The 17,840-nt window shown below is 37.4% G+C and overlaps 1 protein-coding gene across 1 annotated transcript in view; it reads right to left on the reverse strand.

Moving 5' to 3' along the window:
• The window catches only part of KCNMA1 (potassium calcium-activated channel subfamily M alpha 1), a 494,552-nt gene that overhangs the window by 56,167 nt on the left and 420,545 nt on the right, over positions 1–17,840 (reverse strand). The window contains exon 24 of the mRNA XM_075757828.1: positions 11,121–11,214. Coding sequence (XP_075613943.1) covers positions 11,121–11,214 — 94 coding nt within the window. The remainder of the gene's footprint in view (positions 1–11,120; positions 11,215–17,840) is intronic.

Genomic DNA, 17,840 nt, shown 5'->3' on the forward strand with positions numbered 1-17,840 from the left:
CATTTTAGAGCAGACTGACTAACAAATGCCCACATCTGGAATACATGATTTTAATAGCAAACAACAATGTCCATTTTCTCTGACAACTCTACCTGTGATAACCTTCTTTTTGTAGCAAGATTTTAAAGCACAAGGCTTCTCAAAGGAGAAGCAAATAAAAGACATATTTATAAACTTGCTCTCCAGAAATGTAGTAACATCTGAGCACAGACACAGACAGTTCTTTAATTTATATGCTAAAATCAAACATTAAGCTAAGTACTGAGTTGCTCCAACACTTTCAGATGCTAGGGAGGACCCCTAAGTGATTGCGTTACACAATAGCATTAGGAGGACCATGTCTACAAGGCACAGGGTAAACTGACCCTAAAATCTGAAATTCAAGGAGAAAACAGAGCTTCATGTGGCAAAACTACAGTCTTAAGGTTTTTGTCATGAAATATTCTGATACAGATACAGAATTGTAACATTTCAAAGACGACAATATTTGCAATGTATGAATATGCTAAGTTCTCTGAGACAGGTAGCCAAATTTTATAGCAGTTTGCCTTTTGAAGCCTGTTAAAGAAATGCCCATATTGGCTGAACTCTCAAAACTGGAAAGTTTCCTGCTTTTAAAGCCAGCAGACTGTGGTAAGAAACTCTCTTCTGCACTGGTTACTAAAGCAGGCTTTGAACACTGTGTATGATACAGGTTGATTTACCCTGACTACAGTACGATAAGTTACCATGCTTAAAACAGTTATGCTTGCATGCCCAAGAAAGGTATAATCTCCGACTCCATCAGGGTGATTAATTTGTGTAATTTTATAGCCACTGATTATATATTCACTGAAATCAGTTGAAAATTCTCATTCATTTCACTCAAAGAGGGTCAACTGCATAGATAGTGGCTTAAATGAACTTGCGAAACTATTAATACAATGTTCCATTTAAACCAGAAGCTTTTGATGCCTTAAGAAAAAGCAGTGCACTACATGGCAAAGGCATAAATCAAACTCATCTGGAAAAAGAAACACTATGTTTTCAAAGTTTGTTGTTTTTTGGTTTTTTTTACATTCACTCAAGAGAGATACAGTTCAATGCATTTCACTATCAACCCACTGGCAGCAGAGTCGTCTCTAGGGCACTGCCTGGAGTCTCTGACCCTACTCCAGGTTTAATAATGAAAGGCCTTGCATAAGTGTACTCCCTCTTTTGTGGGAGGCAGAGGTGACAATTTGGTGCAAAAGCTGTACCAAAGAGTTTTGTTGGGGGTTTGTTGTTGTTTGGGGTTTTTTTAATTTCTAGAAAAATATCAAGACTCTGCATTCCCTTACTCCGTTCGTCAGTGAGCCGCAGCCATGGTGGTCCTGGCTGAGAGCTAACTGCGATGCTGCTCACAGGGCATTCCTTGCTGCTCATAGTTGCGTACGGTACAGTGAGGTCTGCAAGCATGGATACAATTCCATTTGAAGGTTGTACTAAAGTTTACATTAAAGTGTACAGCATTTAGCAGCGCTCTGTCCTAGCTATTTTTTCTGATGGAATGTATTAGCTTTGTGTTTCCAGATAAGAAAGTTTGCCAAAAGCTTAGGAATCTTCAGGAGCTTCCATTGAGAAAAAGTTTTACTTTCTGTTTTGTTTTTTTCCCCCCTAAATTTTGACAACACATTTCTCCACCAGCCTCTCATAGTGCAGCACTGAAACAAAAGCTAAGTCCACTGATCAAATTACCTCCTTTTTCTTTCAGAAATTAGATGCATATAGGAAGGAATTTTCCTTTTCCCTTTCCCTTTATCAGAGAAACTATAATAAATTAATTTGTAAAACATGCCACCTTCTAATTTTCTAACCACTGTTTCTTTTCTGTTCTGAGATTCAAAACCTTTCACAGAAATGAGTATTTAGTAATAGTCCAATCCCAGTCACAGAAATGATACAAATTGAAAAGAATCTTACAACAAAGCAGGTGATAACAGATATCTGACATCAGATAGGTCAAATGCCTTGAGGTTTGAGGCAATTTTTAGTGTGTGTGTACTTAAAGCCTAGCGTAGCTCTCTTTTGGGTAAGGGCCTTGCATCCTAAAAGGGAATATTCAACGTAGCTTGTGCCAAAGATTTATTAGAAATTTATCTCCATATTATTATTTCTAATTTTCTTAGGTTTAAAATAGTGTGCTATGGAAGGGACAAAAAATGTGAAGCATCAGATTGAAGTTTTAGGTAACAAATTGTGATTTAGTTATAATTTTTTTATTTTTTTTTTTAAACCAATACACGCCCTTATTTGCAATGTGATAAACTGTATGGATCCTCTGCTTCACTGCTTGGAGTACAGCAAGTGGGAGCCTTAAAAGAAGCAAACAGGATGGGACACGCAACAAGAAAGTATGCTGATAGATACTATTGTACTACTTTTACTCTAGGAGAATGGATTATTGCCTGAGTAGGAAACTGTGAGACTAGCTATGCTTTGTGTTTCAAAATCTGTGTTTTTTTCCATATCAGCGTGTTTATTAAATTTAGATCTTCTGGACTAAGCTATTATTTTAATCTCTCTTTAATCAATGATTTTTCATTCTCAGTAAAGCGATGCCTGAAGAAGTCTATGGAGGTTGACAATGTTTACTACTAAGGTCCAACTTTGTCCTCAGATGTTAGAAGATACACTGATCAACGTACTTAAAAACTGAATTGATCTTTGGACTTTTTAAAAAAAAATAAAAATTGTCATTTTCTGAAGTAATACAGTAATAAAATAGTATTACTACTTTGGATATACACGCTCTCGTTACAATAATGATAATCTAAACCTGTTTTGCACATACTAAAAATTAATTAAGACAGACACACAGAGGCCAAGGCTGTCAAATCTGCCTAAGGGGTTCAGACACCCTCTTCCCATTAAAATTTATATTACACAAAGCATTACAGTTGTTGCCCTTACAGCCAAATCATGGACCGAACGTTTCTAGAGCCTCTCTGCCCCCCCTCACCCTTGGAGATGGCCCTGTCAAGCCACGCTTGAGCCACAGTGGCAGGTTACTGTGGAAATGCCTGTATTAGTGCTGCAGCTATTATGTTCTTCACGGCTGTAAGGTCATCTGCTTGAAAAATTCAAATTATAGGAAGAAAACTATCTTCTATCAATTAAAATCCACAGTGTTTGTTTTAATTGAGATGTTGGCTTTTGTGGCTTGCAATGACCAAAGCATTTGGTCATTCCAGCTAGGAAAAGGCAGGCATGTATAGCATGCATGGGAGAAAAGGAGCAAAAGTTAAATTTCCCTCATCCATAACCTCAGTTTAAAAATAGCTTTTCTGGTTCTTATGGCAGATATTACATACGCATGACTTAAAATTAAAAGCAAAATACCATCTTCTCAAGGTTTTGAAGAGCATATAATGCCACTTATGATCAATTAAACTTGAAAATGACACTAAATGCCATGCTACAGCTGCAACCCCAAAAAGCTTGCCTGGAAGACAACAGCCTAAAGCAAAACCATAAATCCCACTTCCAGTAAACCTATTGTGAGGGAGTCAACATTACATTTTAAAGAGCACTGCTTTCCTAGCACACATTTATAGCTACTGCCAATTTTTTTACTTGGAGTTTTTGAGTCTGGAACTTGGGAGTAATGACTGGGGATGGACAGAACTGAAAATATCATTTGGGGCAAAATGACTGCCTCATTAAATTACCAGTGTTTAGCATATCCTTGGATTCTGACGCATTTGTCTTAACTCTCTTGCTATCATTCATATGCAATGGAGTATTAGAGCAATATACTCTCATTGATCTGCTGTGGAACTGCTCTATATGTTGATCACTGGGAACAAGAATACTATATGACCAGTAGGGACCCTGATGCTGTTGGACAATAAACTGTAACCTGTTAGTCTTTGTACATCAGTAAAACAATGTCTTGGCTACTTTTTATTCTGCCCTCCAATAAAATTCTCCTTATATAGAATCAATGGCAAAACACCCCTGGGAACAACACAACTCCTCTTTAACCTGCATTTGTTAAAGTCTGCAATTATGCCTTTCTCAGGTAAATATAATATATCGGAATTTTGCACACAAAAAGACGTTCAGTAATCTCCTGCTCAAGATTCAGGGTATTGAGACTCACCTTGTATGTGGGCCAGGAATTTTGAGTTTTCCTACATGTGGGAATTTTGAGTTTTCCTTTCCTGTATGTGGATATGTATTCGCAAATGTATGCACACACATACTTAATTTTAGGAGGAAGGAGTGGGTTTGCAGAAGGTAAGATAGGAATGGAAGACACACTAGAGAATGTCTCATGCCTTTGAAATTTCTCCTACAACTACCCTAACAAATTGTGGCAATTAACATGCTGTTAGTGTTAGATGTATGCAGCCAGTGCAGGTGCTAATAATTGAAAAAGCATTTAGAGCTTTTACACCCTGGCTGAATATTTCATGATGTGCTGCATGTTTCACTATTTACTCAGTGGGCCTCTGTCACTTCAATCTTCTCTGACTGCTTTGACTGGTGCTATAAAGCTCAACCAAGATAGAGTGACGGCTTGTCACAGGCAAACTCCGCTGACTCCAGCAGCTCGCTGGGACTAGCTGCAAAGGTTGTCACGACATTCTGATGGAATCCAGAAAATGTTTTGTGACTAATACACCCAACATTTGTCGGCTACCATTAGCCATTCCCTGTGACCCTCTGCAGTCTGTGTGGATGGCATTAAGTTGTAATGAGAATTTGCTGCCTATGTGTGTTACACTAATGACACTCTCTTACTGATCTTTCATTTCACAGGTTAATCAGCAATAAACTTTGTAAGGATTCAGTGCCCAGATGCACCGGGCTTTAGAGAAGAAAACCCAGTGCGACAAGAGAAAGAAAACCTGCAGTTTACTGTTAAATACTTTCATTGTCATATTCAGAAGCTATCCTAATCCTGGCTACAATCTCACACTGTCTGACTTTTTCCCTAAACCTACAAAGAAGAATATATCTAATATGGTGGTTGGTACCCACTGCCCTGTGCTGGCTTGTGGGCCGAATACAGTGCTAAGAATATTAACAATTCTCCATCCTTCCCTCTTGCTCTGCCCAGATGTCACTGAAGTTGTTGGGGTTTTTTATCCTCAGAAGCCTTACTGAACAGTTCACGTTAATTTATCAAGACTACTAAGGACACTGATATAGAGCTGTTTACTGTAAGAATCTTGCTCATTAAACTATCTTGATACCTCAGGACATGCCCAGACCGTGCTTCTGAAGTATGAATCCTCTCATATAGAAAAGGAACAAAACTTTCAGACTTTTATATGTGCAATTTAATGAGGGGGATACAAGGCACACAGCCAGTGTGTCTTCTGGTTTTATATTTCCCATTTATATCTACTCAAGCTGCAGAACTAGCAATCTTCGATGGGTAGGAGAATGTACCTGAAAAAAAGAATTTTTTCATTTGTAAAAAATGAACCCACAGGTAAGTGGCATCATAAAATATAGCAGTGTTTTTTGCCACCTAAATGAAGGGTATAGCCTTTATACCTTATGATAAAAGCTACCACATCACAAGTCAAAGTTTATAAGAATACATTATTTTCTTTAAACCTGGTTTAAAGCTAAAGAGTTTGTTTTCTTCCCATTGCCTGGATCTGAGTGGATCTTCTGTTACCCTGAACTTCATAAAAAAGCCTGTTGATTTTTTTGTGCTTGAAAATTCTCCTTTTCTTTCCTGACACAGCGCTCTCATCTCAAAAACACTTGCACAAGATTTCACAGTACTCTAAAAACAAATCTGATACTGTTCTTATTCCCATGGTTTATAACATAACTAACGATGGTAGCAACAGTCAGAGGACTAACATATGCTACCCCCTACCATTCAAACCATTTCATTCTACAACCTTGTTAAAAACAGGTCTAAGATAACATAGTGATTACTGAGCTACTCGTGTTGCTCATGTTGGTTGTAGCGACCTTGTAAAAGAGACCCAGGAAGTGAAATGTGCTATTAAATACCTGCTGATTTGCAGCTTAGTTATCATCGCATATTAGCACTGTATAAAGTTAGCCTTGTAAATCCTTAACAAAGGACATAAAGTTTAGAGTACATGATGGAAATCTCCAAGGCTGAGGGACATAAACACAAACCATTACTATGGTTAATCAGAGAGTTTTCACCTCTTCGAACCTTACCTTCATGCCTGGTTTAGGGGAGTCATGGAAAATGATCAGATTGAATTTACTTTACCAGTTTTTGCTTGAGAAATGTTCCCCTCTAAATTTTCTCCCATCACTTTTTTGGTTCCTATGAGAAAGCTCACAGTTCCAGTTTGTAGAAGGGCACGCTATAATGACAGGGGCAATACAAATTCATCCTGAGTGGCATTAGCAGAAACGTGTGTGTACATTCGAGTGTATATAGCTGGGTGGGCGGATGAGGAGATAAATGTGCACAGCCATTATTCGTATACTTAGAATATTATATCCAACTTCAGGAAAAAAGACAGGAGGTTTTCCCCTCAACTTCAGATAAATGATCTCATTAGGTTTCCGGAAACGTATGCCAAAAAGCTCACTTTTTTCTGTGTCACTTTGCTGGGACATGACAGTCTCTGAGCAAATTTTATGGTTTGGTTGGGAATTATTTTAGATCCTTGATCAAGAAAAATCCCCAGGCTTATGAAATTCTCCTTGGCAACACACTGAAAACCCAGCGTCCTCTGATTCTTATGTGATCAGGGACACTAATGATAATGACCCTTTGCTGAGTATGCTACTTGTCTAGAGGCCTATGTCAACTACACCACTACATTCAGAGTGGACAGGGACAAACTATTTGTTTGCTCTTCAGGCCCCTTGGGCCCTGTCATATGCTATTTGTTCTTGCATTAAGAGGTAGTTTGACTCAGCTGGGCTGACATTTCCTTCAAGTCAGTGTATTCCACTCATGCAGTAGCAGCTACCAAAGCTTTAAGTGCGGACTTGAGCCCCAGCAACAATCCTTTTAAGTGGCTTTTTTGATTCATATCCAGGGCTTTTCACATTTTTACTGGTCATTCTGGAATCCAAAATGACACATTTTTTAAAAAAACTATCTTAGCTATTTCATATTCAGGCAACATAGCCTCTTCGTATTCAATGTGGCTGTTCATCAATAACATGCATCAAAACCTGTGACTGTAGATGATGAACAGGTGACTTGATATCACTGCATGACACCAGAGGCATCAAACGGTTCTACTTTTCTTCTCTGTCTCATGAAGGAGACTTGATATGAGATTACTCTGCTACTCACAGCTTTCCTTACTTTTCCTTCCATTTCTTATTTTAATTTTACTTTTTATTGTAATAGGATGTGCTTGTGTTCACATCTCCACAGGAGAATTATCTGGTTTTTTTCCTGTTGGACTTTGAGTTATTTTTAAATAATACCCATGTTCCTGTTCCTTACATCAGACTTCTGCTGACGCAAAACCGATAGAAATTCCCATGACAATGCAGAACATTTTTCTAGTTAAGTTGCAGTTGTAGCTTTAGTTAGAATTTGAAGGATTTGTTCCTGATTCATTAGATTCTTCCAGTATTGTATCAGTGTGATTCTGCTCATGTCATTTGATGCAATGCAGGATTCAGCATTAGAACAGCAACTTTCTAAATGAGAATGTAGACCATTTGTGATATACACAAAGAACATTTGTATGCCTACCATCTATTTATTTCAGTTAGTAATTTATTGGCATTTAGAGACAATAACATCAAAAAGATGACATTGAAAAGATGTCTTCAATCTATCTGTCCAAATCATATTTGGTAATACAGCTTTCTACTTCTGTGTGAGTAAATCTCAAAAATTCCCACTTTCTGACCAGGTCTAAATAAGCACCTGTCAGACTTCTTGTCATGATGTCCCAGGGAATACCTGTGATATACCTTCTGTCCTCTGTTCTATTCCAGTGATAGCAGAAGTCATAAAGTTTTATCTCATGGCGTAATACCGTCTTCCCTGATTTGCCCCGCCGCTGTGGAAATTTAAAATCTATGCAGCATTTTCAACATTATCTTAACCGTTGGGCTGCTCAGAAAGTAATTCTAGAGGCACAGCTCTGATTACAATTTATAAATGAACTCTTTGCGTATTCCTCTTTCACACGCTCCAGGCTTCTTGTCCTCCAGGCCCCCTCTAGACCCAGGACCGCAGCTGAGGAAAAGTGTGCAAAGTTGCCAGCTGCTCCTGTGGGAGGGGCAGGGGTGAGGCTGGCTTTGAAAAGGAGCTTTTAAAGTAAATTTAGGAAAAATATTGCAAAGATAAGTATCAGCTACAGACATGACAGTGCTTCAGCTGATTTACCTCTTGTGTACTTTTAGCTGACATACACTAAAGATTTCTGGGCAGGAGAGCAAGTACCTGTCACTTTAGGTAATTTAGGAGGATACAAAATAGCAGATAATACAGCCCACCTTTGTTTTTCAGAAAGGAGAAAAGTGTTTGGCCATTACACGCAAAGCTTAAGAGAGTTCTCTTTTGATTCATTCCACTTTCTCTTATTTAGCACCTTGAGCCAAAGTTAAGTCAGTGTAGAAAAAGGGTAAGACAAAGAGACGGTTGGGTCTGGGGAGAGGCTGAGGGTTCCAGTACAGGGCTGGTGAATAAATTTAGCAGCAAGGGAGAAGAGGAAGAAAACAATGCCTGGATTTGGAAGCCTGGCAAGTTCTCCACTCGCTGCACGACCTGTGTTTAGCAATTCTGATGTGCTACTGAGCAGACAGCTCAGGCTCAGGACGACTACTCTCCCTCAGTCCCTCTTCAGCAGGCAATGAAAGCAGGCTCCACTTTGAAAATCTTCCCCCATCATGCAAACTGACACAGGCATGCTTTTCAAAAACCCACAGCCAATCTGTTGATCATTACTTATTTACAAAGGCCTTCGGGCAGAAAGTCCTGTAAAAACCATACTTGATACGGTATACACTAGCTTTTTCTGCTTGTGGAAAAAAGTACCCCTAAGGCTACCTCAAACCATCACTTTCTATTGCACATAAAATGTACCGTGTAACACTAAAGTATTTAATATATATGGTATAATATATCTACAGGAAAGGCATTTGTGTAGAAGTATGTTACCCTGTATTTGGTAATTTGATGTTTTGCTGAAGGCTACGACTTGAAAAAGCCTGCACCTAGTACAGAGGACCTGTCATCTCAGTACCCAAGAGCCAATAGAATAAAGAAGTACCCTTAAGCAGCAAAACTTTGACACAGCTTTGAAGCATATGAAAACAGTATAACTCCCCAGAATTATTATTACTCAAGATCAAAGAAATGAGGCATACTTTACATAGCAAACAGGGGCAGTGTGCTCAGCTCCAAATGTTTCAGCTTTTTCTCCCTCCCTCTCTTTATTTCCACTTCCCCAAAATTAGGATTGGGGGGGGAGGGGGGGGGCATGGCGCTTGGGGAGTGAATCTCCCACATATTTAAAACTTTAAGTGGTTAACACTATTAACACTAGATAAGAAGACTGTCCAAAGGTAAGTAAATTGAAAATGATGCTAGCATGACAACTGGCACCATAAAAATGAGAAGCTTGCCAGTATGTTCATTTTATTCTTCCTCATAAACTGTAAACAAGCATGTAAATCAGTGTCATATGGGCAAGGCTGAGCTCACAGAAAGGCAGAGAACTTTTAATGATACATTTAACAGAAATAGATGGTCAATAGGAAAAAAAAGCCACAGCTGGGTGCATTTTCTTCTGTGAATCAATCTCACTTTTGGTTCTGTAGCCTAAACTGAGATGAAGACGACTGGTAGAAGTTATGTCCTTGAATATGCCCTATATTGCAGCAAGAATAAACAAATATGGATGTTTCTGTAACTGGCCAAAGAAAATTTCCAGTCTACTGACTGAAATACAAGGAGGAATATTACCTAGCTGTATCCAGAATTGTTAAAGGAACAAAATCATTGTCAACAATGATTAAAAGGAAAAGTCACAAATTGTTTTATATCTATAAAGAACTACATATTCATATTATTTTTTTTTTTTTCACTTAACCTCTGTCACTGCAGAACAGTTACTGTTACACACACACCCAAACTGGATGAATGTGTCTGTCTATATACGTAAATCGGTTTACATTTTTCTGTATATATATGCAGTAGAAAATATCTGCTATGGTATTTAGCTCTGGATACAATTATGGACCGAGGTTCTAGCCTGGCTACTTCACACATGCAAAACCAGAGCAGGAACAGCCTCCTTGTCGAAAACTCCACATCTGCTATCTGATCGTGTTCTGACTCACTTGAGCAAGCAAAAGGTGAAGCACAGTAAGACAGAAAGCAAATGCCTTATTATTTTAATAGATTCCAATTTCGTGCTGCAGTTGTAGTTTTAACAAATTTGTCCTATGGAAGGAAACTACACAGTTATACAAAGGTGTACAGATGTAAAATAGCATACACATAGCAACAGGGGAAAAATATCACTAACAACATTATTTTTTCGTCACCCACTTTTAGAGTATATACTACCCTCTTAAAAATCCCTGTATTTCATAATTAATGTGCTTTTAGCCTGAGTAAAACTGCATTAGTTTTGAACTTCGCTTTGGCAAGTACATAGATTATTAGACTTTTTTATCAGTCTAAATCAATTAACAGAAATTTGATTTCAATCGACAGGATAAAAGGAAGGTAATATTCAGGTTCATTTTTGATTGTGATGATACATCTCACATATGGCCTTAAGTACAGAAAACAGTACTCAGAGGGAATCCAACAAAAAGAGAATTGCCTGAGGCAAACTAACCACATGAGTTCCCCTGATTGGTTAGTGCTATCATTAGTGCCACTGCTGTTTAAGAACTACACATGGACAGGACAGGGTGACAGCTAAGACTTTAAAGCCTATGTATTTTTCAAACAGCTTTTCAAACTGTTTTTCATGACAGAATTTTTTTCAGCTCTATCATTAACTGCTGACAAGCTGACAGAATAAATACTTCAGCCTTTCAGAAACCATCTAACAATCTTTTTTTTTCCACCCCTTCCCCTTATTTTTGATGTGGGGGGAGGCGAAGAGGAAGGAAGGAAGAAAGGAGATGAAGATATGAGTTTCTTACAGTCTTACCTCATCAGTTTGGGTGAGGAGTTGGGTGAATTTCGCATGCCTCCATTTCGCTGCTTTTTTTTGGGTGATAGTGTCGATGGCTGCTCATCTTCAACTGGAAATATAAGGAACTCATGAGATTAAGTACCGCTCTAAGTGCAATATGAAATACAAGTGAAGTAGCAAAGAACACACACTCTATGTCCATTCACGCACTGATACTTCATTGCTAACATAGGCCCAACAGTAATAAAAATCAAATACATGTTAGTCCAAGAGGTTGGTTTGAAGGAGAAGCAGGGAAGAATACCAGGGTTTTGAACACAGGCGTTCAAATTGTTTTCATACTTCAAAAACAAAGCGGGGGGGGGGGGGGACGGGATGGGGGACCACATTCGGGTTATTCTTAGAGTTATTTTCAGTTAATCTGCGCTACAGAAAAGTAGAATTAGTGCTCTGCTATATTCCCAGAAAGATGAAGTACTATTTGCAATACCAATGTAACAGCTGCCAGCCTGCTTTTGCTAATGAACTAGACACCAGTTGGTTCTTGCTCCTCACATGCCAAACAACAGAGTCTTCATGAAGAGATGTAGAATATTCAATGCCTTGATGTTCAATGATTCAGTTAGTCGGGAATGTGAACGCAGCCTGCCATTGTGCACAGATCTCCAGCACAAGTCAGACCTCATTGCTCTACCCTTCTCACGAAAGGGAGTTTTAACAGGAGTGAACAGAATGAGGTTGAATGGAGTGGGGAGACAATACCTGTGTAACAGAGGATGCATGTGTTATGCAATCTTTTAATGAGGATGAGGTGCATTTTCAATGACAGATCAATTTCCAGACGTAAAATCACTTACGGTTTTGCCAATTATAAACTACTCTTGGATAACGTATGTCACAATACACATTGCTTAAACAAGTGCAGCTTCCTAACCCATCTATAGGAATTAACCATCATCTTTACCGTTTCAAAATTGTTACTGCACTTGATAATCTGCACATAAGGTTTACAGTACTATCAAAGGGAATTATCTTATGCCTGCTTTCTCAAATTCACACTAATGTTGAATTATTCTAATATAAAGAAGGAAAAATACACTTTTTTCCCCATCCTATTGTTAACTGGAAAATGAACTAGAAGATGATATAACTGATGCCTAGGAAGCTGTTACTTTAAAGCCAAAAGGAAAGAGATTAGTAGTAGTAGTTGTGGTAGCAGCTATATTAAAAGAGCTTAATACACATTAGCAGTGCACAAGCAGAGGCTGGAAAAAAATTTCTATTTGCAACAAGCTACATAGGAACAACAACAAAACCTGGATATTTGTCACCTGCCCTAGACTTATCTGGGAAGAAATTAAGCAATATCCTTCTGCTATAACCCTCTTCTGACACTATTTTATTACAGACTGCATTCTAGCCTGTCATGTCTGTCTGTTTGCCCAAGTCTGCTATGGAACTCCATTTTGCCTTGGTCAAGATGGAAGGACTGAGCCCTGAAAAGACAGATGTGCTGTCTTTTTAAATGATCTTGCATCACCTAACACATCAAAGGAATCAAAACAAAAGAAAGCATTGCAAAAGAAAAACAAATAAACAAACAAAAGCTAACCCCAAAATAAATGATCAGAGCAATGACTGCCTAATTATAATTTATTTCACTAACTTAACTTCCTTTTCTTCTTGGGCAGCATCCCCAAAGACAAAGCCATTTCCTTACCATTTGCCTTTTTTTTTCCCCAAGTCAGAGTCCTATAGTGGAAATGCTTATTGATGATTAGTCAAGTACTATTCTTTGCTTGGCTGAGAGATAAATAAGCCCATAGAAAATTCTCAAAAATATACAAATTGAAATTTTCTTTCTGTAACAGTTTGGATTAAACTAGATCACTTCAGTATTTAGCTATTTGTAACATGAAGTGAAAACACACAGAATTATTTTGTTAGTAATATCTTTCTGTTCCTGATTATAACAAAGTGCAAGTATTTCTGCATTTCAGAACACCCTCTGCAAATCACTCTCTTGGAAATGGCCTAATCTTGTCTTATACTTGTCTATCAAAAAGTTATTCACATGCTATTCCAGATAGACAATAGGCTGCTTTCAAGATATAGACTGTGCTCTCCCATTCTTTATAGGATATAAATATTCAGTTCCAATCTGATGAATCCACCACTTAAAAGATCAAAGGAACAAGAACCATGCAAAATGTTCCTTCCAGAAACCAGTTATAACTGATATGTTTTGCTCTCTTGGTAGTAAAAATTCTAAATTTCTCTTAACTTAATCTGCTACCATGAGGTTACAGAATGTTTGTCCAGTATTGCACCATCAGTGTATTGTTATACTATTTTAACAATTTAAGGAAGATATAAAGCCAACAGGACCATGTACAAAGTCTTACATTAACACAAGTAAACTGGAGATCATGTTATAGCTGGAAATGTTTCTAAGAACAATAGAAAACACTATGAAAAAAAAGAGTACTTTTCCAAGTTTTCAGCTAGCTAATAAGACTCCTGTCTGATCCTTTCAAATACTGAAAGTTAGTACAGTAAGGACCTTTTCGTATTACATGGTCCAACATTTGTGTTCTCCATTGCTGTCAGGTGATGCCACCCTGTCATCCAATTAAAAAACAAAGTCTTACTAGTAAGACTACCAGAGGAACTATTTCTAGAACCAGATTTCTAGCAGTCTGCAGTTATTTTTGGTACTGTATCTACAATAAATAAGCTCTTTTGATATGTGCTTGTCATATTCAAACTAAGTTACTGTCACTAATTGCCTGGAAAGTCCAAGGTCAATGTGGCTCACTAGGTAATACCTGTTAGCAAAGCCCTCTGAAGGATCTCAATTTGTTGCTAAAACAATGCCTTGCTTCAGCAAGGAAGCCACTCATTCTCACTCCAGCAATGAAAGGTGATCTATCTTAATCATATCACATGCAAACAAGATTTTGTTTTTCAATGAAATCTGTGTGCAGAGTTTACAGGGCATCTGCAGTTTAGAAACACCACTCCATAAGAATGGGGGAAGGGAATCCATGAAGCTGAAATATGTGAATGGTCTATAATGGACACCATTACCTATGGCTTGGTTCCCAAAAGTGTTGCAATGATAACTCACAAGCGGCTTCTTAGTAATAAGTAGAATATAAACCATATTTAATTATTATCCTTCAGATACTTTTATCAATTTCCTGCATATTTAAAGAAATAGATTTAGCAAAATTTTTAGTAAAGCCATAAAATATCATTTTAGTTTCATGGTTCTTGTGTCTGCATTAATTTAAAAGGGACTCTTAAATTTACTTGTTCTTATGAAAGACAACCATATTTGAATAATGGACTGTGATATATGACAACTGAACTCTGATGTTGTATGTTTGACCTAGTACTTTTGTTAATGAGAATGTGCCCCCATTTTTAGTATTTTTGATGTCTTTATGCTACAAGATTTGTATTAAAATACAGTCATCTTACATTATGCAGACTTTCTTTACCAGCTTTCATGAAAATTGCGAAGAAGTTCAAGAATTGGACACAGAATTTTATAGAACTGGAACTCAATCCAGCCTCTGAGTTCTAATAAAATTCAAGAGCTTGTTTGCACATCCCTAAGTATGGCACTTAATGTACTGTTGTAACAACCCAGTGCTCACTTGTCTAATAGGCAGAGAATCTAAGAGTTTGGCAGTTCAGGAAGACTCAGTGCTAGAAAAATGTCAGGCGAGTCTAATGAGGCTTCAGATGCTCCAGTTTATGCTGGAGTTTAATTTAAAGTTACACTGATGTTTTAACATGTTTGCTTATTCTTGAGTAAAGAGGATTCATTATTTCAATGACATAACCTCCAGACAACGTTCCATGAATTGATTTAAGATGTGCTGGTAATTTTAACAGCCTTAATGTGGAGCTGAACATCTGTAACAACGTATTACTTGACTTTTATCCTCGTTTCATTTTTTAAGCAAAATAAAGGAAATGTCTTTCAGAAACAGTGGACAAGTTCATAACTCTTTTCTTTGTTATTTTGTTACCATCTTTTAAATAAATCTGCCTCCTTCACTGCCTCTCCCAGGTCACTAGCAGAGCAGTTTACAGACACTGTTTTTTAGACCCCAAAAAGAACTAGAATTTGAAATAATATCTACGTTACTGAACATCACAAGAACTGGAATACCTGGCAAACTCATTCTGCCTAGCATGTAAATGCTTCAGAGCAAATAAACCATACGAAAGGTAAAGCACAAACCACCCAGAAACATTAGTTGACCAGCTATCTTAATTAACTTATTAATCACCACATCTGGAGAAACCCACATCTGTAAGCACTTAACAGAGCATTAGTAATGTCATAGCCACATTGAAAACAGACTGCAAAACCATGCACAAACCAATCTGTATTGCCTTATGCATCCAACTACGGGGCTACCTACGGAGATCTTGGTTCAACCCAGGCTTTTGGGAGTGGTAGCGGTATTTTACAGGCAAGCTGAGTGCCCTTTGCAATCTACAGTACGTAGATTTTCCTTGTTCATCAGAATTCAATAAGTTAAGGTGCAGCAGCGAGGGGTTGTTGGGTAGGAAGAGACTCCCTTTACGGTTATTAACAAGTGGAACAGGTTCCGGGACTCCTTCAGTGGACTTGGCACCCGCCAATGCATTAGTAGTTGCACTCTTGAATTGATATAAACATTTTGGATAACTTGGTCTAGCTGCATTCTTTACTTCTAAACAATAAGAAAAAATTTAAATTAATGTCTTTGTATTAAAAATTATTTCAAACCACAGGCATGAATCAATTTTGGTATCATGTGGATTTACAGACTTTAAAGCTTAAAGTATCTGTTTCTACAGCTGAAATAAAGGTTTATACCTGCAGCTTTCTTTTTTTCTAAAAATGGCTTTATGTAAAAGAATACTTATAAAAGGATTATTCCACAATATTATCACCTTTAAGCAATAATCCCATCCTAGGGTAAGTGTGTCTGAGGCAACACTTATTTTCCACATGTTGATAACGGCTTTGAGATTTACTAGCTATGGAAGATGTTTATTCCTTTGAATGTACTGAAGATGACAGGGGAGGTAGAGCACTCTGCTGCTATTAAAATAAATAAGGAATAATAGAAAAAAGTAAGGTCAACACTTCAAAATTGTGCAGGCATACTTATGGAATTAAGCTGATGTTTAGGAACCTACATAATAGCTGTTGGGTATTCAGAAGTGCTGAATACTGTAAATTTCAGGAGGTCATACATCGCACCTCTGAAAAGAAAGCTAATAAATTTAATTTCCTAAATCCGGATTTAGCTTGAAACTGTGATTCTTAGTCTTCTATTTCTAATATATCAAAGCTAATTAAACAAAAAAACAATATCAATATCTCTAAAAATGCCATCCTCCATAAAAGACAATAATATAACATTTTTCTGGTAAAAATATGCAGTAATAATCTTCTCCTAATGCTTGTTTCATTCTGAATGAGTATATTATAGAGAAGAAGGTATATTACTGAGCCACTAAGATTTAATATTCTGTTACATATTATGAGGTGAGGAGGTTAGGTAGGGAGTAGTTTATGGACTGATAATCTTGCAGCATTATTTCCATATGTTTCAATTGCCTTAAAGTTTCCATGGAGAACTTTGAGTAGACAGTAGCTCAAAATTATTTGAGGAGGTCGGCATGTTTTTGGGCATTTTTGTCTAGTTTACCATCAGCTAGAAACACTATCTGGCAATGGGAAAGACACATAAATAGCATCCACATGCTTGCCATTTGTGTTCAAGCACAAAATCTCTTACAAAAAAGGTGATTATATGTGAATTACAAGATTCATTTGAATGTACTTTTTAAGAAGGTTCAACTGTTTGGTGACAAAGTATCCATTCCCATCCAATGATCTCTGAATTGATGGCTTGCTACTACTACAATGGAGGTGGATAGAAAAATCAGTGAGAACAGAACTAGGCACTAACTCACAACGTTATTCTGCTCTTTGCTAATAGTAGTAACTTTTAAAGCATAATGATAATAATGCATACTCATGAGAGTTCAAGATGTATTTTATATCATTGGAGGATAGCATATATCTTTGATTAGCAAACTTCCACAAAAAATGCTGTGTATCATATCGGAAATCAGCAATCTTACCTCAGAGTTACTGGGTCTTTGTCAAACCTTGTACTTCTATCTTTGATATTCCTCCAGTGAAACAATTCTCAGATGATAAAATATATCTGCAGAAACCTATCTCCCTACACAAGCCACTGGTCAAGCATGTATTTGAACACTTTAAAATGTACCAATTTGGTTCTATTTTTAAACTACAGACAGTAATATTGGAAATAATCTTTATAAATCTACATGCCTGCATCAAACTATCTTCACAAACAATGGAAGACCAAAATGTACTAATAATGTTTATCCACCCTCCAATCAAGTTGTTTAAGAAACTTCGTAATCTTTTTTACAGTCTCTTCTGGAGTGCAGTGAGTGATCGTTTCAGATGCCAGACCTGAGTATTAAGCACTAAACTTCCATAACAGTGTATGTCTTATGGTATTTTCCATGCAGACAAAAGCAAGCTTTCCCAAGATTTTGTGCTTGCAGTGGCACAGCATGAGCCAGAACTAAACCACCTTGTCTTTCGGTACGGCTTAATAGCTGGAGCTCGGCATCATATTTAATAGCATCACATGATCTTGTTCAGCATGAAGGCAGACT

The sequence above is a fragment of the Balearica regulorum genome, chromosome 7, assembly GCF_011004875.1.
Source record: "Balearica regulorum gibbericeps isolate bBalReg1 chromosome 7, bBalReg1.pri, whole genome shotgun sequence".
NCBI classification, from domain to species: Eukaryota; Metazoa; Chordata; class Aves; order Gruiformes; family Gruidae; genus Balearica; species Balearica regulorum.